Source organism: Cryptomeria japonica, chromosome 9 (genome assembly GCF_030272615.1).
Source record: "Cryptomeria japonica chromosome 9, Sugi_1.0, whole genome shotgun sequence".
Classification (NCBI taxonomy): Eukaryota; Viridiplantae; Streptophyta; class Pinopsida; order Cupressales; family Cupressaceae; genus Cryptomeria; species Cryptomeria japonica.
In genome coordinates, this window is record NC_081413.1 from 189,457,614 (window position 1) to 189,478,206 (window position 20,593).

Consider the following 20,593-nt stretch of genomic DNA (forward strand, 5'->3'; position numbering starts at 1 on the left):
ATTATACTAAATTTTAAATTTTAATTTTCATCTAAAATCTAAATTTTAGATCATTACCTTTATGAATTTTCTTTTTTAACATACAGTAAATCTCAAAAAAGTTCACTTATTTATCAATTCTTATTGAAAGCTAAAATTTTCAAAAGATTCTTATGAATTATGAATGTGCACTCATTACTCTCATAAGATGATGTACAATGAAATATGAATGTACTCTCAGACGAATGACGTCCTTTCCAATTGGCATCCTATGCTGTGATTGCTGGTCTAACATACCAATAACAATTCAGTTCACAATTTTAATTTCTCAAAAAATTCACTCGCTGTTTGATGTTGTCGAATGCAAAACAGTTGAAAAAATCATTATGATAGTTCCAAAGAAGTAGCTCTAAACAAATTGAATTCTGCAATGTCTATGTAAAAATGCTTAAAAGCCAAAGGTACATTAAGATCCACGGGCAAAGCAGCCTTACGAGAAAGAATCTGTAACACGTTTCTCATGCTAATCCTCTCCCGCGGATCAGGGTTTGAACACACAAGCCCTAATACAAGCACATTTTCAGCTTCACCCTTATCATAATCACCCCCAAGCCTCTGGTCAACAACATCCACCAATCTCTTATTTGCATACAAATCCCAAACCCACTGAACCAAATCATTCCTTGGGCATCTACAGGTTTCCTTCCGCAGGCAACCTCCAGCATAAGAGCCCCAAAGCTGAACACATCTGTTGAAGGAGTAGCCTTACCAGAATGTATAAGCTCAGGTGCAATGTACCCCAGAGTGTGTTAGTTTGTTAGCTTGGACAACTGTTTGTCCATTTGCTAAATAAGTAGTAAATAATTGTTTGCTAACAAATGTAGTTAGAGTTCAAACAATTCTTATTAATTATTTGACTCTTTTAGAAACTTCTAGCAACCAATTTGGGTAGGGTTGTTTAGTTGTTTTAATCTCAGCCGTTGATTGAGAATTAATCTCAGTCGTTGGTTTTCCAATGAGAGTAGTATATAAGGGGGTCAGGGGGCATTTGGAAAACAATGAAAACAATGAATGAATGAATTGTGTGAAGAACTTGCAGTGTTAGCAAGTAGTCTTGCAGTGTTAGCAAGGGCACAGTGATAGCGTTGGGATAGTAGCAGGGTGGAATCTTAGTAGGAGAAATTGGGAGGTCGTCGAAGCTCTGCCAGTAATAGGCAAGCAGTATTTGTATCTCTTAATTTGTTGAAGTTTTAATATAGTTCTCATCCATAGTACTGGTTTTCCCTTAGGGGTTTTTTCGGAGACAATTGTCCGAAAATGTTGTGTTCATTGTGTTGCACATTTTTTATGAGTTTGTGAAATTGCAGTTGTGTTATTTTCCAATATTTGTTGCTCAAATAATCTATCAAAGATAGGAGGATAATAATCAGTAACTGTAATAGATTTTTCACATGGTATCAGAGCTAAGTTAAGGGTAGAAGAGATTTACCCTAGGCGAAGGAAACTGAGGGTTTATAAAACCTAGTTTAACCTCTTTAGAATTTTTATTTCCTTTAACCTTTGAGATGGCCTCGATTGGTTTAAGAGATTAGGACGAATTGGATGGAGCCTCTAATTTTGGTGTTTGGAAAGCCATAATTTCTTTATTGCTAGAAGAGAATGGTATCAAGGAATATGTTACCACTGTTGTGACTATACCTACAGATGCAACACAGTTTGCAGCATACAAGAAGGATGATTCCAAGGCGAGGAGGCTAATCCTTGATGGTGTCAAGGACCATATAGTTCCACATATTGCAGAGTTAGATACTGCAAGGAAGATGTGATATGCCATTTTGAATCTGTACCAGAATGCTACCATTAATCGGAAGCTGATTCTTAGAGAAAAGCTGAGGAATACCCGAATGAATAAGGGAGAAGATGTGACGAGTTACCTCACCAGACTCAGACTTGTCAAGGATGAGTTAGCGGCTGTTGGGGATAAACCAAGTGATGATGAGGTAGTACGGATAACCCTAAATGGGTTTTCTAAGCAGTGGGATGTCTTTGTTCAAGTTGTGAATGGATGAGACACCTTACCAAGTTGGGATCGACTTTGGAGGGACTTCACTCAGGAGGAGCTTAGACTAAGCCTTGTCAATGGAGCCAACAATAAGAGTCATAAAAGTGAGGCAGAACAGGAGAACGTTGCCCTAGCGGGTAAAGGAAAAGCAAAGAAGGGGTCCAACAAAGGATCAAATCCACAAGGTGAGAAGAAGAAGAAAGACTTGTTGAAGATCAAGTGCTACAGCTGTCATGAGTTTGGCCACTATGTCAGCGATTGCCCAGAAAGGAAGAAGAATGACAGGAAAGGCAAGAAGCAAGTTGCAGCTTCAGCAAGTGCAGATGAGCTCTCGAATAGAATGGAAGATGAGTTTGCACTCATAACGTGTATGGTTAGCTCAACCTCACCGAGTGTTTGGTACATAGATAGTGGGGCATCATTTCATATGACAGGAGTTAGAGAATACTTCTCCAGTTATAAGGAGGAGAGCACCAAAATCCAGATCTCTATGGGAAACATGTCCAAACTCAACTCAGTTGGGAAAGGGACTGTTCAGTTTCAAAGGGAGAATGGTAAGATGATTCCTCTTCATGATGTGTTGCATGTTCCAGGCTTACGGATGAATTTGATTTCTGTATTTGTCCTTCAAGACAAAGGGTACAATGTACTCTTTAGAGGGGCACATGTATTGATTAAGCATAAGGATTAGAAATCACCCATATCTATTGGAGTTAGGAGTGGTCGACTTTATAGGTTGCAGTTTGATACTCCTAAGGCACTCATGAGCAGTAGTAATCCTATAGATCTTGGAGAGCTATGACATAGGAGGATGGGCCATATACATCATGGAACACTTAAATTGCTTCATGAGACTGTGACAGGTGTTCTAGAGGTGAGCACAGAGCATGATGATGTATGTAAGGGATGTGTGTTGGGGAAGTTTGCAAAAGCATCTTTTCCAAGGAGTGACACTCGATCTGAGAGTGTTCTTGATCTAGTACATTCAGATGTATGTGGACCAATGTCGACGAAATCTCTCAGAGGATATGAGTATTTTGTTACTTTTATTGATGATTTCTCTAGGAAGACTTGGATATACTTCTTGAAGACCAAGGATGAGGTTTTCAGTCGCTTCCAAGAGTTCAAAGCTCTTGTGGAGAACTCAACAGGAAGGAAGATAAAGGTTTTTCGGTCAGACAATGGAGGCGAGTACAAAGGGAATGAATTCCAAGAGTTTTGTACTAGGGAAGGAATCAAGAGAGAGTGGATTATTCCTTACAACCCACAACAGAATGAGGTTGCTGAGAGGAAGAATCGGTCCATATCGGAGGCAGTAAGGGCTATGCTACATGATCAGGACCTGCCCCGTTACTTATGGGCAGAAGTATGTAGTACGACAATATACATACAGAACAGAGTTCCACATAAGGTGCTAGGGAAGATAACACCAGAGGAAGCATTCACTAGGGAGAAGCTAGATGTTAGTCACTTCAGGATCTTTGGGAGTTTGGCATATTGCCACATTCCAAAGGATACATGTACCAAGTTAGATCAGATTGCAGAAAGAGGGTACTTTGTGGGATACAGTGAAACCTCAAAGGCATATCGGATTTTCATTCCAGGGACTAGGCGGATTATTGTTCGACGTGATGTCAAGTTCATGGAGGACAAGGCATTTAGAAGGTCCAGAGATTTGCTAGCAGATGATCAGAGTGAGTAGCCAACACAAGCTCCAAGGATCACTCAACCGAATCAAGGTCAACAAAGCTCTAGTATAGTTACTGTATATGGTGAAAATGGATAACAATAATAACAATATTGAAAGACTAAATGAATTCAACCACAAAACCCTAGCCTAACAATCAACAAAGATCCACCATAACATATGAAGATTACCTAAGACAATGCAAATCATATGAAATCACAAAGATTATACCATCACATGTCCAATAGGGTTTTGATCTCCATTCTTCCTATCTCCATTGATCTTGCTTGATAAGATTGAGAGGTGTAAAAGGAGGTCAGCTATGATTAGAGGGTAGGTAAAAGAAATAGTAAAATAATGAAAGGGGTAGGTAGTGTATGAATTAAGAGATGAATGACATGTGTCATGTGTAGAAAAGATTAATGAATTAATTAAATAAATAAAGATTTATTTAATTAATAGAAGAAGTGGGATAATTAAATAAATAAGATATTTATTTAATTTAGGAAAAAGATAATTTAAATAAATAAATGTATTTATTTAAATGAGAAATAAGGCTAGAAGAGGATAAATGAATTAATTAAATAAATAAAGATTTATTTAATTAATAGAAGAATTAAGCTTAGATAATTAAATAAATAAAATATTTATTTAATTAGACATGACAATTTTAGATGTCTACATTTTGCCCCTCTTTGAGACAATGCGGCTTGTCGTGTTGTTTCAAAGAAGATAAGATGAACTGATACAGAGTTGTCCCAGAATGGGAATGATATGCCCCCTCGAGAGATTGGATGAAAATGTCTGGAAAGATCCCAGACAATCTCTCGATAAGAAAGAAAGGCTAGAATAGATTGACCGGATAAAGTGACAAAGTCACGGGATAAAGAAGACTGACTCAGGAAACGAAAGCGAGGGCTAGGGGTAGTCTATAAGATAGACCACGGGGGAAAATACATCCTCATTGTCATCTACACATCCATGAGAGCACATTGCAGAGCGAAAATAGAGCAGGAGCAGTCAGCAGCGATGGCTTTGGTTCACAGATTTGACCGCGTTCGTCGATTCCAGAGGCCAGCAAAGGCAGGAGAGCCGGTAAGTACCGCCAAACCTCCTCGTACTTTGACGCATTTAATTTTGTCATTAATGCATGTCGAATAGGGCAATAAATGCGCTTAGACTAGGGTCCAAAAAGTGTCAAAAAAATGTCCAGGTGCGTTTGTGTCTGCTAAGCGCGTCTGTGTTTGTGCCAGGCGCGTTTGTGTCTGGACCCGCGTCTGTGCTGAATGCGGCCGCGTCTATGCTGTTCAGGTGCGTTTGTGCCAAGAAGGCACGTCTGTGTCAAAGAGGCGCGTCTATGCAGAGCATAGGCACGTCTGTGTCCGGTAGGCGCGTCTGTGTCAAACAGGTGCGTCTGTGCAGTCTTTAAAAGCATTTGCGTCATGTAAGTGCGTTTGCATTTGAAAAGTATGAATTTGCATCTTCTAGGTCAAATCGGCAGTTCTGTGATGAACATATGCTGTCGATTGGATAAGTTGCTGAGAAGATACACTCAAGCAGGTCCTCTAGGAAGACTAGGATAGATCAAGGCACTTTGTGATGAACAGTGAGTACCAATATAGAGTACTCTGTGATGAACAGGGAGTACTGAAATATGAGCAGCACTTTGTGATGAACAGGGAGTGCAAATGTGAGTAACACTTTGTGATGAACAGGGAGTGTCACACACATAGTACTTTGTGATGAACAGTGAGTACCACTAGGATAAATAGCAACACTTTGTGATGAACAGTGAGTGTCACTAGGGTAGATAGCCATATGCATTTAGATAGCGAGTAGCATTTTGTGATAAACAGTGAATGCCACTATGACTGACATGATTGATTTGCTTGACTGCAGGAGTATTTGCCTATGTTGGAGTCACGGGAGAGATTCCCGTCGACACAGAGGTTGCGACCTGAGTTGTCGTTTCAGGATAGAGCTACCATCGAGGAGATGGGTCTGAGACATATATTGTATGTGCCTGAGTTTCGGGCAAACATGGGTTTGCTGACTGCGCTGGCTGAGAGATGGCACTCTGAGACGTGCACATTCCACTTGCCGATGGGTGAGATGATAGTCACCCTGGAGGATGTATACAAGATTCTGCGGGTGTCGATCGATGGGGAGCTGATCCCATACGATCAAGATGGTGACAAAGAGGCATTGAGGCGGGTGTTTCAGGACCCTGGATTGGAGATGAGGGCAGGACACGTGGCCTGGGATACCATGACAGCCACATGTTTAGCATTGCTGGCGGTGATCGAAGGAGTGATTAGTGGTTTCCTGTGTCCAGATAGGGCAACACGGGGTTTGGCTGTGGGCTGGGGGGGAGCATTGGAGATGCTGATGATACAGCATACCATATATGCCTAGGGACCGTGTGTGCTGGCACACTTATACTATGAGCTGCATCAGTTTGTGTATCATGGATCAGTTGGATTGGGCTGCGGAGTGACACTATTGCAGGTTTGGGCTTATGAGCATCTGCCAGTGACGAGGCCGATACACTTCAGAGGCAGGGGACATGGACGCAGTTTTGTGCACTTGTATGACATGATCACCTCGCAGCCACGGATTGGCAGGCTAGAGTACTGGCGACGAGTGATTGATGACATTGATGAGGTCATATGGCGACCTTATCTGGGCTGCGAGCAGTGGGAGGATGACGCAGTGGAGCTGCCCTACACCTTCCGGAGCAGGTACTTGATTGGGCGGATGCCCTATGTGCTGGAGAGGCAGCTGGTGGACAGGGTTGGCCGACAGTTTGGCCGGATTCAGAGGATGCCCCGGGGATCAGGCATGTATGCCCACACCATTAGAGATCAGGCATAGTTTGGGCCGCTACTGTCGTATGATCAGGCAGTGACTCAGCTGGTGGAGATGATACCTCTTCCCTGGGACATGTGGCCTGAGATTGAGGATGTCGGGATGGATGCAGAGTATACAGCGTATTGGGCAGAGCATCCATTGCCACGATTGACAGATCTAGGGGAGCTATTGGATGGAGATGGAGGTGGGGACGATGATGATGATGGTGGAGGTGATGGGGGTAGAGGCCGACGGAGGCGGAGGGGAGTAGTGGGAGAGAGGCGAGTTGCAACTCAGAGGGAGGGTGGGGAGGAGAGGCAGGCTCGGGTGGTGAGGGGTCGCGGTGGATTGCCCCTACAGGTACCAACAGCACAGGGTCCCAGGCAGGTACAGAGACAGGGACAGGGACATGTACAGGGACAGGTGCCAGTACAGGCACAGGAGCAGGTGCCAGTACAGGCACAGGAGCAGGGATGGAGACAGGGACAGGTACCCGTACAGGCACCAGTACGGGTACAGGTACAGGGACAGGCACCCGCAAAGGAGGAGCCACAGGCAGAGGCAGAGGGGGCTGACCTAGAGGAGGATGAGCTGATTGAGCTCAGGGAGATCTGCCAGGGCTAGGCAGATGAGATACAGGAGCTGGAGAGGGAGAGGGATCAGCTCAGGACGAGGCTCAGAGATACTGAGCGGGAGAGAGATCAGGCTATGCAGCGCTATACAGAGGCTGAGACAGCGCTAAGGGCCGGGAGACAGGCAGCGGAGGACACAGGGGCAGGATATGCATATGTCCTACGGGTCGAAGAGGAGATAGGGTACTGGAGGGACCTCTACTACGGTGCAGTGCCAGCAGATTAGTGGGCGAGGAGCTTCCATAGACCGTCGCGTACAGCGACAACTACGGGAGGGAGTCGGAGGAGGCATCTAGTGGTGGGGTCATGGGTCCTCCACCACCACCAGATAGAGGGGACAGGCGGGATGATCCGGGGGCGGGTCCTTCAGGGGTTCAGATTCCAACGAGGCCAGGCGGCTCCGAGGGAGGGAGTTCATCATAGCCTTAGAGGGCTCCCATTGTATCAGTGTTGTACCATTCTTTTGTATTGTAGACACTTGCAGGTGATTGTAGCCATATGATTTTGACATCATTGTATCATGACACTTTATATATATATATATGAGATGATTCATCTTTGCGGCAACTATATGCATGTGTACCTATGTGATGAGATGTTCTTATGTGATGCTTATGATATGGATGCAAATATGTACATGAGGAAATGCAATGTTTTTTTTTCTTTTATGTTTTTTAAAATGTTATGCCAATGCAAATGTAAATGTATGTAATGCATATGAATATGATAATGCAAATGTAAATTGTGCTAACAGGTGTTGTGTGCAGGATGTGATGCAGTTTTGATATCTATATGTATATATGAAATGCTTATATGTGGTAATGCAGGTGCAGCTACATGAAATGCAAATGTTTTTGGTGTGTCATTATACTAAGTCATGTGATAGCAGGCTACGTGGACTCGAGAAGGACGATGGAAGTCAATCAAGAAAGGGGGATGGAAGAAAGAAGATATGAAAGTGAAAGAGCTTCTTGTGCGTTATCATCATTGAGCTTTATTATGGCAAGTAGGTTATGACAATCGAGGCATATGTTCGACCCAGAAAGTCATTGTACCTGTTTGCATGGAGATAAGACAGTCACAAACAAGGAATGCCCCAGTTCACACTAGACTCACAGTGTCCTCATATCCTTGGACAAGTCATAGCATTACTAAGAGACAATCCACAGACAGAAAATACAAATAGGTGACGATACCCCATCCTCGCTTTTCTAGTCAAAGACATCCTGGAGATATAATCTCTAGTCAGAGACATCCCGAAAAAGCTAAAAGACATGTCACCAAAAGATAAAATCAAAAGAAAACCAAGACTCGACACCAACATCCACTGTAGTCCTCAAGTTTAGTGTCTCTTGTCACTTGTATAAGTCTTATTTGATTGTGGTCACAATGTTTACTTTCACAGAAATGATAGATAGCACTAAACCATAATGTTGTCTGAGTCTATTGAAAGATTTGATTTGTTGAAGCCCATTGTTGTTGCTGTCTCATCTGAAACTGACTCAATCCATGAAACTGATACTTTATTACGGAGAAGACGAAACTTTATTGCAGATCTGTGATGCAAATGTTGCTTTATTGCGAATTGTGTGCGGACAGACTGAAGGAAGCTAGAAGAAACTGTACTCCTCGAAACATGTGATGTTTTCAGTTCCACACCCATTACTAGACGTAGGATTTGCCTTAGCCACAGATAGGGTCTGATTTATTATGGATGGAAAGGGATGAAAAGGGAGGTTTATTATGAATGGCGAACCAATCTTAGGTAGATCAATAACAAGCCATGATGGGAATGGGTAAGTTTATTATGGACGAATAGGTCGTGAGTGTGTGCAAAGTGAAATGATGAAAGAGAATCCTGAAGGAGGAAGGAGCAATGTCTCTATGCATGGCGCTGGTGACCCAGTTTTCACCATGGTACTTGCCCAGGGCGCCACCGAAGTGGTTTTCACCATTGGATGAAATTATTTCTCTTTACTTTTTTCAATTTTTTCAATGTTTTTTGTGTCACAAGGCGCCTGTTTGCCAGGTTTTCACCAAGTAACGATTTTTTTGTTTTATAATTTTTTTATTTTTTATTTTTGTATTTTTGAATTAGGATATTCTGAAGAGCTATGTGTAAAACCTGCGAAGGTGCATGCTGTTGATAGGATCCTCCAAAGGTTCACCTTCTGTAATTGAGAGCTGATATGCCCTAGAGTCATATACTGCTGTGATGATGTAAGGACCAAGCCAGTTTGGTTCAAACTTGCCCTTCTTCTCTCTGTCTTGCTGATTCTTGAGGTTTTCTCTGAGAACCAAGTCACCTACCTCAAATGTGTGAGGCTTTACCTTGTGATTGTAGTTGCATTGTTCCTTGACTGAATGATGTGTAGCTCGAGTGACTGTCTTCCTTGACGAAGGAATTGAGATAGAATTACTAGTGTGTGGACTACACAGGCCCGTATGCGTGTCACCTAAAGAAGTTTGGGCATCCCTGATAACAAAGTCCTTCAAGGAAGCTCCATTAGAGGTCCATGATGTATCGCCAGAAGGGAATGGATGTGTGGAACAAGTGGATGAGTGATGGAGGCTTATGATTGTGAAAATAAGTGAAAGTAGGATAGCATGATGGAGACTTAGGATCAACAAGTAATCTTTTTGACTTGCAATTGTAGAATTTTTGCCCTCAGTTATTTTGATATTAGGGGAGATCATCTCTTGCTCTTTTTGCTTCATAGGAGTTTTATCCTTGACTTTGATTTTTGTAGAGTCCAATAGCTTTTGATTTTGATTTGGACTGAAGCACTTTTCTTTATTTTTGACTTTTAGATTTTTCTTTTCAAAGCTTGATTTTTGATCCCCAATGAGTAAGGGCTTTTGTAATTCTTGTTGATCCAAGTTTGGAAGTGGAGTGGAAATGGAATGAGTGGATGATCTGGTAAAGCTATGTGAGTCCTCAAGATGGCTGGCGATACACTCAATAGATTCTTTGTTGGAACCATTCTTAGGACTATTGATATCAAGAGTTGCTTGCACCACTGGAGGAGATTTGCATTCAGACTCAGTAGCCACAACACTAGGTGGTTCATACCTAATTCCTTGGCATTGCAACTTGTTTGTAGACTGTTCTTGTTGACTGAATACCTTAGGAGATAATGGGAGTTGGTCAACATGAAATATATACTCTCCACATCCTAGGTCTTTAATCTTGAACTTTTCTTTTAGCTCTGCTTGTTTGGATGTAGAAGCTTTTAAGGATTCAGGATCCACGTATGCCGATGAAGGAACAGCTTCACGATTGACTGGGATTGTTATTTCTGATTGAGGTTGCAGATTGTTGCAATATATGAATGGATTTGGATCTGCTTTGACGGTCACTTCAACTCCATTGTGTGGAAACTTGATACATCGATGATATGTAGATGGGACTGCCCTCATTTCATGAATCCAAGGACGTCCTAGCAATATGTTGAATGTGAGATCCAGATCAAGGATTTGACAAACCACATCCTTTGTAACTGGCCCAACTCTGAGAGGTAAGGTGACTGTGCCCTTGGATGAACGCTCTTCATCATCATATGCCTTGATGGTAATTTTGTTTGTAGAATTCACAGCTTTGTCAAAATATCCCAATTGTTTAATAGTGTTCAATGTACAAATGTTTAGACCTGCTCCTGCATCTATCAGGACTCGTTTGATTCTATGTTTGTGTATGAAGGCTTCAATATGTAATGGTGAATTGTGTGGCTGACTTATGGAGGCGTCATCAGCTTTTGTGAATGTAAGGGAATGTGGAATGGAAAGGTATCCCACCATGGCTTGAAACTGATCCACGTTCAGATCAGTAGGAACGGCGGTGTCTCTCAAGATTTTGTCAAGAATAGCTTTATGAGCGGGGGATATGCGTAAGAGCTCAAGGATGGAGATGAGTGCGGGTGTCTTCCCTAACTGTTCTACAAGGTCATACTCAGGTTTAGTAGATGAAGAAGCGGTGTTTTTAGTTGAAGCACCTGGCAAAGTAATTTTACCTCGACGAGTTGTAACATGACACTCAGAGGTAGGCTCGGAAGAAGATCCAACACCTCTTAGGACAATCTTGGGTCACTGAGGAGGATTCTCAGGGTTTTTGTTCTTGATGGTAATAGTAGAGATATGATTGTCCATCGAGATATGATTGATAGTTGAATCATAGTTGTAAGGTGCTCTAGTATAGTTGGCTTGATCATCTGTGACTTTAGCTTTTTCCTTGTCATGCTTTGGGAATGGTTCCTTAAACATCTCATGTTCTTGATTGGATGAGTGTCCCTCAATCTCAATGTCACCTCGATCAATGAGATCTTGCACAATATTCTTCAGTCGATGACAATTACCTGTTTTATGACCCTTGCTTTTATGAAATTCACAATACTCATCATCATTCCACCAATTTGGTTTGACCTTTGGTTCATATGGCGGGAAATCTGGAATTGTGATCACCTTGTTTGCCACCAGCTTTTTGAAGACTGACTCAAGTGGTTCTCCCAAAGGAGTGTATTTCCTTCGTGACCTGGAAGTTGTTTGAGTATTCACCTGATTGTTTGTAGAACTTGATCCCAAAAAGATGAATTTGGGTCGCACTGTGTTGGCATCAACAACACCATCATTGACTGTGTTCTTGTTTTTATTCCAAAATCTTGGCTTGTCTTTTCCTTTAAAGTCCTCTTTGTTTTCCTTAAATATCTTAATGACTCCTTGTTCAATTAGGACCTTTTCTGTTGCTAAGCCTTTTTCAATGACGTCCTTGAAGGTGGACAAACAAGCTTTCCTTAGATCATAGCCAATGTCTTTGTTAACATTTTGGGTGAACATTTATACCATTTGTTTTTGTGGAATTTCACAAGAGCATCTGCTGGGTAGATTTCTCCATCTTTGTAAGAATGATGGAAAAGATTCTCCCTCTTTTTGCTTGGTGTTGCACAAAGTACTGACTGATATGTCTGTCTCTATGTTGTAGGAGAAATGTTGAATAAATGCCTTTGTTAAGTCACCCCATGACTTAATTCCAGGTGGGAGTTGGGAGAACTATTCCATAGCTTGATCGCCTAAGCTTTGTGGGAATAATCTCATCAAATATGTCTCTTCTGAAGCTACTTCAATGCAAGCTGTGAAAAACTGTCTTATGTGTGCCTTAGGATCCCCTTTTCCTTTATACTTATCAAATTTAGGCATCACAAAGTGTGTAGGAAAAGGAGGCATTGGAATGCTCCTATCAAATGGATAAGGACATATGTCTCTCATTGTGTATGCTAGCTTTGGTACATTTATGTCCTCCATTTTCTTTTGTAAGTCCCTGATTTGTTGTTCCAAACTGCTCTTAGGTGGAGATCGACTTCTTGGACCATATCCTATGTTTGAGTTACCCATTGGAGGAGGTGCATGTTGCATATATGGATGATATTGATCATACACATGTTCATATGGAGGAGGTCTATAATGATGCTGCCTATATGGACCACTTGGTATAGATTCATGTTGAGGAACACCATATCTATTTTGTGCATGTATACCATACTCTACAGGCATGTCCTGTTCTATTGTGTTGCCCCCAAATTTGACATGAGGTTTCCTTGTGTCCAAATTTTGAGTATGCCTCGGAATATCCCATTGCTTTGGTGGTTGATCCTTAGCATTGATATGTGATTGAGCATATTTTTCTCCATAAGACTTCCATAATGGTCTGCGAAGGTGAGTATCATATGTTTGACCATGTGTATGTGGGACCTCTGGTTTTTGAAGCAAAGTTGATGGTGATTCAGGTACCATGTGTGGTCCTCTATTTCCTCCACTATTAGGTCTCCTTTGATCCATATTGGAGTGAAGTTGTTGCAAAGGTCGGTTTTCCATTATTTGAGACATGTCAAAATCATGAGGTATCTTGGCTCCACTTTGTGCCATCATGTGTAAGAAGTATTGTCTATCTCTCCTCATTATTTCCTCAACCAATCGATTGAAATGGGGATTCATAATGGATTCTTCCACATCTGCTGAATGTACTGAAAAGTTGTCCACATTGTCATTATGTGTAGCATTGTTGTTTATAGTGTCCATGTTCTCAACATTTGGAATGTTTCTATAGACATCCCTGTCAGGTAATGTAGTATGATCAGAATTGAAAAAGATCTCATTGTCATACTCATAAGAACTCATGTTTGCGAACTCTTGAGCCTCTTTAGTTTCTCTCCTAGATTTTTGAAGACGGGTTTCAACCATGAACTAGGTATTGACCGAGATGTGTGAGACTAGATGAAAAATGGAAAAAGTATGGAAGACCAAGAGTTGGATGAAATGTAAATGAGTCTGAAGTGTACTTGTAATGTCCAAAGTGTAAGACCAAGTATGTATGTAGTAGAGTAGGTGTGACTTCCAAAGAGAGGATAGTTTCTCTTGATGAGGTAAGCTGACCTTGACTCTAAGTAAAACCAAATGAGACCCAAAGGTAAGAAACCTTGATGAGGGACCACTTAGCAAAGTGTTGTTTGTATGTAGTGTGTTGACAAAGTATGATGAGGATAAGCAAGTGACCTTTTGACTCAAGTTTAGACAAGTGTGAATGTAAAATGAGATGTGAAGCAATGATGGACTATGTGAGACCCAAAGACAGGTTGAATGCTAGATGAAACCTGAAGAAACAACCTAGGAAGCTCAAGATTTCTGAAACTGACTGTATTTGCTTGCTGGACTGTAACAGTTTTTCAATTCTGGACACAGACGCAACTGTATACTGCACAGACGTGGTTTCCTGACACAGACGCTACTCTGCCCTTCACAGACGCGTTTAGATGACCCAGATGCGGTTAAAAAAGACACAGACGCATTTATGTAAAATTTTTGCAATTTTTTCCAATCTGTGAAGTCATTTTGTTGTGACCAAATCTGATTGTTTGACTGTTTTTCGTGACAAGAGGACACAATGCTGATGAGCACTCAATGTTTGCAAGTGTTTAGAATCCAAAATGACTCCAAGAAAAGTGTGTTGTTTGATGTAAAATTGTTTTGCATACACTTGAAGACACAAAAGACACAATGTTTTGTTGTTTGGTCTTGATTGTTTGAATGTTTAACATAAGTCAAGCACAATTCTTATGGCTGGCCAAGACAATAGTTGTTGATCCCACATAGGGTTTTACCCCCGAGGCTACGCTATTCAGAGCGGATACTTAGATGCTTGACCTCACTGGCTCCACCCTCGGCACTCACTTCTCGGGTCAGCCAAGCATCAGTCCCCATGAAAACTCCCCATGGCGAACTTTGTATCTCTACTAAGAACCATATGTGTGTGGGCCGCTACCAGAGGTCCGACCTCCTACCCCAACAACTAGAAGGATTTGGGCCTCTAAAACAAAATGGTGCTAGTAAGGGCATCCGCTCGTGTGGCCATACATGCGGCACTTTTAGCTCTGTAAATACAGAAGGCTCCCAGCCGGTAGGGGTTACGCCCTACAACTGATCAAATAAATTTGATCAAACGGGTTTATGGGGAGACATAGTGTCGGTATGAACTAATCAGCACACGTTATTCATAGTTTTCACCATGAATACATTTATTTATAGTGGTTCGGATGAGGTGGGTTTTCCTCGCTACCACTTGGGTCGTCCTCTTCTCACTAGTAGTCCTAATGACCACACGGGAAGACAGGCCCTCTAAAGATTAAACAAAAAGAGCCTATTGCTCAAGACACAAAAGACAATGATTCAATTTTAGTGCACCAATGGAAGTGTTTGCTAGTCTATGAAAACAAAGCACACAACAAAAATTCAAAACCCTAGCCAAGGACCTGCAACAAAAGTTGTTAGTAGTTTGAGTTGTTTGACATAATCACCCCTTCCTGCAAACACACAAGTTAGGTACATTTTAAAAACCCAAAAGATTTTGTCACATAGGGGCCTTCAACAAAATGTTTTGCTTCCAAGACAAGCTGCACCAATTTAGTTAGCTAGATCTGAAAGTGTTAGTCCAAAAATAAACCAGATCTGAAACCCTAAGTACAAAATCCGAAAATTGAATCAATGAAAACTTCAAAATTTCGAAACAGTAAATACACAGACGCTGTTACCCTCAACACAGACACGTCTGGATAACACAGACGCGGTTCTGTGATGCACAGACGCGTCTAAAAATCACAGACGCTCCTTTCCGACATAGACGCGGGTAGAAATAACACAGACGCATTTCTGAAACACAGTAGCCCCTTTCTGAAACTTGCAAAATAAAATTTGTCGAACACACAGACACGATTCCAGATCCCGCAAACGCGTCAGAAAACCAAAGACACGATCCGAAAGTTCACAGACGTGGAAAAAAAACTAAAATGCTGTCGAAAAATGTCCGATCTGCAACTTCAAAAACGCAAAATCTGCAACAAGGAGGTTAGATGCAAAGGGACAAGAGTCCCACCGGGCGTGCCAAAATGTATATGGTGAAAATGGATAACAATAATAACAATATTGAAAGACTAAATGAATTCAACCACAAAACCCTAGCCTAACAATCAACAAAGATCCACCATAACATATGAAGACTACCTAAGACAATGCAAATCACATGAAATCACAAAGATTATACCATCACATGTCCAATAGGGTTTTGATCTCCATTCTTCCTATCTCCATTGATCTTGCTTGATATATTTGCTCTCAGATTTTATGTGCACAAGAACTCAACAAAGAACGGAATGTGGTTGCAAGTAGGATCGTAGTGTAGTCAAGTCCTCCAAATTGTCGATTAGGGTTTGATAATGAAGGAAGCATCTCCTTATATAGAAGACACAATATGAAATGGAGGGATAAGATTGAGAGGTGTAAAAGGAGGTCGGCTATGATTAGAGGGTAGGTAAAAGAAATAGTAAAATAATGAAAGGGGTAGGTAGTGTATGAATTAAGAGATGAATGATATGTGTCATGTGTAGAAAAGGTTAATGAATTAATTAAATAAATAAAGATTTATTTAATTAATAGAAGAAGTGGGATAATTAAATAAATAAGATATTTATTTAATTTAGGAAAAAGATAATTTAAATAAATAAATGTATTTAGTTAAATGAGAAATAAGGCTAGAAGAGGATAAATGAATTAATTAAATAAATAAAGATTTATTTAATTAATAGAAGAATTAAGCTTAGATAATTAAATAAATAATTAAATAGACATGACAATTTTAGATGTCTACAGTTACTAGTACAAGCATAGGCTCAGGAGGTGAGAGTTCTCAGAGTATGGAGCAACAGGTGCAAGAAGAGATGCATCAAGAAGACATGGAGGTTGATATTTCATCTTCTACAGTTGGCAGCAACAACTGTAAGGTTCAGCAGACACAAAGAAATACTCAGGAGTTAGTGGGTACTCCTAGGAGGAGTAGTAGACAACGGAAACAACCAGTCAAGTTTGATGACTATGTTGCATTAGTTAGTCAGTTGGTAGATAGTGAACCTTCTAGCTATCAGGAGGCTGTACAACATCAAGTGTGGCAAGATGCTATGGTTGAGGAGTATACTTCAATTATGCAGAATGTTGTTTGGGAGATAGTGCCTAGACCAACGGATAGAGCTGTGGTTGGATCACGTTGGATCTATAAGATGAAGCACGGTGTAGATGGTAGCATCGAGAAATACAAGGCAAGGTTTGTGGAAAAAGGGTTCTCTCAGAAGGAGGGAATAGACTATGAGGAGACATTTTCTCTAGTTGCCAGGTATACTTCTATATGAGCTGTAATCTCAATTTCAGCACAAATGGGATGGCAGATCCATCAAATGGATGTCAAGACAACGTTCCTCAATGGTGAGTTGAAAGAGGAGGTATACATAGAACAACCAGAAGGCTTTGTAGCACACAACAAAGAGACCCATGTGTGTAAATTAAAGAGAGCTTTGTACGGACTCAAGCAGGCTCCCAGAGCATGGTATGAACGCATTGATAGTTACTTGCAGGAAATGGGCTTTGTGAAGAGTGAGGCGGATGCTAATCTCTACTACTTGGTGGTTGGGGGTGAGATTCTCATTCTTGTTCTATATGTGGATGACTTGTTTCTAACAGGTTCACTAGGGCTCATAGAAGAGTGCAAGAGGGACCTTGTAGCAGAGTTCGAGATGAAGGATTTGGGACTTATGCGCTACTTTCTAGGCATGGAGGTATGGCAGACAGATGGAGAGATTTTCCTTGGACAAGGGAAATATTGCATTGAAATCTTGAAAAGGTTCAGGATGGAAGATTGCAAAGCCATGTCTACACCTATGATCACGAATTGGAGGAAGGTAGATACATCCAGGGAGAAGGATGTAGATCCCACATTATTCAGGCAGTTGATTGGTTCTCTCATGTATTTGGTCAACACTAGGCTAGATATAGCTTTTGCAGTTAACTCTCTTAGTCAGTTCATGGTTGAACCAAAGGGAGTGCATTGGACAGCGGCAAAGCATGTGTTGTGTTATTTGCGAGGTACAATCGAGTATGGGATTAGATATGCTCGAGGTAAAGGAATCAGGTTGATGGGCTATACTGACGTAGATTGGGCAGGCAGTACAACATACAAGAGGAGCACTTCAGGGTGTTGTTTCAGTCTGGGATCAAGAGTTGTCTCTTGGTTCAGCAGGAAGCAGAAGTCTGTGGCTCTGAGTTCTGCAGAGTCAGAATACATAGCAGCTAGCATGGCAGCATGTGAAGCTATATGGATTCAGAAGTTGCTAGTAGCCTTGTTTGGTCAGAAGGTGGAGACTATAGTGATACATTGCGACAATCAGAGTTGCATTAAGTTGACTGAGAATCCGGTGTTTCATGATAGGTCAAAACATATAGACATCAGGTATCACTTCATCAGAGATCGTGTACAACGTGGAGTTGTTTAGCTATAGTTTATACCTACAATTCAACAGGTTGCAGACATTCTGACAAAGGCATTGGGGAAGGCGAAATTCATCTTCTTCAGAGAGAAGTTGGGTGTCATGCAGAACAACTTTCTCGCTAAGAGGGAGTGTTAGTTTGTTAGTTTGTTAGCTTGGACAGCTGTTTGTCCATTTGCTAAATAAGTAGTAAATAATTGTTTGCTAACAAATGTAGTTAGAGTTCAAACAATTCTTATTAATTATTTGACTCTTTTTAGAAACTTCTAGCAACCAATTTGGTTAGGGTTGTTTAGTTGTTTTAATCTTAGCCGTTGATTGAGAATTAATCTTGGTCATTGGTTTTCCAATGAGAGTAGTATATAAAGGGGTTAGGGGGCATTTGGAAAACAATGAAAACAATGAATGAATGAATTGTGTGAAGAACTTGTAGTGTTAGCAAGTAGTCTTGCAGTGTTAGCAAGGGCGCAGTGATAGCGTTGGGATAGTAGCAGGGTGGAATCTCAGCAGGAGAAATTGGGAGGTCGTCGAAGCTCTACCAGTAACAGGCAAGCAGTATTTGTATCTCTTAATTTGCTGAAATTTTAATATAGTTCTCATCCACAGTACTGGTTTTCCCTTAGGGGTTTTTCCAGAGATAATTGTCAGAAAATATTGTGTTCATTGTGTTGCACATTTTTTATGAGTTTGTGAAATTGCAGTTGTGTTATTTTCCAATATTTGTTGCTCAAATAATCTATCAAAGATAGGAGGATAATAATCAGTAACTGTAATAGATTTTTCACATAGTGCCCACCACATGAGTAATTTAGGGCTTTTCACTGTGGTCATATAACCTTGCCAAACCAAAGTCACCCACTCGGCTGTTCTGATCAGTGTCCAACAATACATTGCTGGATTTAATGTCCCTGTGTACCACACATTTGTCCCACTGCTCATGTAAGTATAGCAGTCCAGTGGCTACATCTGTGAGAATTTTGTATCTGTGGGCCCAAGTAAGACTCAATTTTGGACTGAACAAATTTCTTTCAAGGCTTCCGTTGCACATGTAATCGTAGACAATGAAGAGGCGCTTTTTTTTTCTGGACCAGCCTCTAAGGCTTGAAATTTCTGCCATGAATTCCTCCATTTCTTCTGTAAAATCTTTTGTAATGCATTTTATGGCGATTTCTTCGCCGGAGGGCAGAGTTCCCCTGTATACCCAGCCAAAATCCCCATAACCCAGAAGATTATCGTCTCTGAAACCCTGCAATAAAACAGTGGTAAATCCCTTGTTCAGGATTCTGTGAGATATTGAAAGCTTTAGTAGATTTAATAAGATATTCCTTTATTCATAGTTACCTTTGTACTGAGGTTAAGTTCCCGGTAAGCAAATCTGTGCGGCCAACACTCTAACTCCCATTGCTCAGTGAAGTCTATGTAATCCGTTCTTTTGAACCAATAAAATATGCCGAGAATGAGTCCCAAGATGAAAGCTGCTGAGCATATTACAATAATGTATATGAACTCCATAGAATTATAGAATTTGGGGCTTCTGACATAAAAAGAAGGGAGGTGCCAAATATCTAGATCTGGAGTCTTAGTATTGCCAGTTACAAAGCTCCTGGCTAAAATGTAAGGATCCTCAACCAGAGGAGAACTGTCTGTCGATTTAAAACAATTCAATACTCTCCTACAAAATTACTGAAAAAGACATAAAATTCACATTCAAAATTTATATCATAATTTGCAATTACAAATGAAAGATGAACACTAGGAACTGTGTAAAGGGAAACTTCACCTGTAGAAGCAGAGAACCCCACCCACATCTGGTCTTGTATAATTCCATCAAAATCCAAATCTTTCCTGGAGAGCAGGGCTTTTTGCGGCCTCGCCTCTCCAACGGGTACAATGCTTATGTCCAGCTGCTTGGATTCGCCATTATAGTCGATTTCGACATGGTTGTCATCCTTATCCTCCATGCCTATGCTCTTACTTGTGTCAAATTCTACTGCAAAAAGATGGTTGTAGTCTTTTCCATTACTAGATAGGTTTACGAGACCCAGATATTGCGTGGCGAAGGCAGCGTTGAGAGCGGGTGTGGGCGTCATGATGAAGCAGAGACCGTTGCTGCCGCTCGAGAGCGGATGCGGAACCATGGCGAAAATGAAGCTTGTGCTGAATGAGATTACAGAACTGTTTCTTTTCAAAATAAGCACGACCAATGAGATGCTCTGAGTGATTTGTTAGGCGTATTGCGTTGGATTGTATTGAGGCATCTGCAACATATTTGATTGTGCTTGTGGTATTGAAGTGATTGTATTCTGTTGCACACCCTCAGCTTCAGTTAGAATGATTAAGAGGCAGAGAATCAGAATCTGCATCATCTCCATTGAATTAGCTTATTCTGAGCAGTGTGTGTTTTGGGTGGGCGGTTTTATTTTCTTATGGGGACTGTGAACAGTAGTTGCGGAGTCTGAATTATTCATAGGTTAATCCATATAAATTGGCATGTGCAGGGCTAACTTTTCATTTGAGAGTGAAAGCGAGG

The 20,593-nt window shown here is 41.1% G+C and overlaps 1 protein-coding gene across 1 annotated transcript; it reads right to left on the reverse strand.

Moving 5' to 3' along the window:
- Positions 1-363: 363 nt before the first annotated feature.
- On the reverse strand, positions 364-20,201 carry LOC131040953 (L-type lectin-domain containing receptor kinase S.4-like). Its single transcript, XM_057973917.2, has 4 exons — positions 19,844-20,201; positions 19,405-19,706; positions 18,900-19,309; positions 364-727 (listed from the first exon to the last, which is right to left on the reverse strand). The coding sequence occupies exons 1-4, from the start codon at positions 20,199-20,201 to the stop codon at positions 364-366; spliced, it is 1,434 nt and encodes a 477-aa protein (XP_057829900.2).
- Positions 20,202-20,593: the final 392 nt, after the last annotated feature.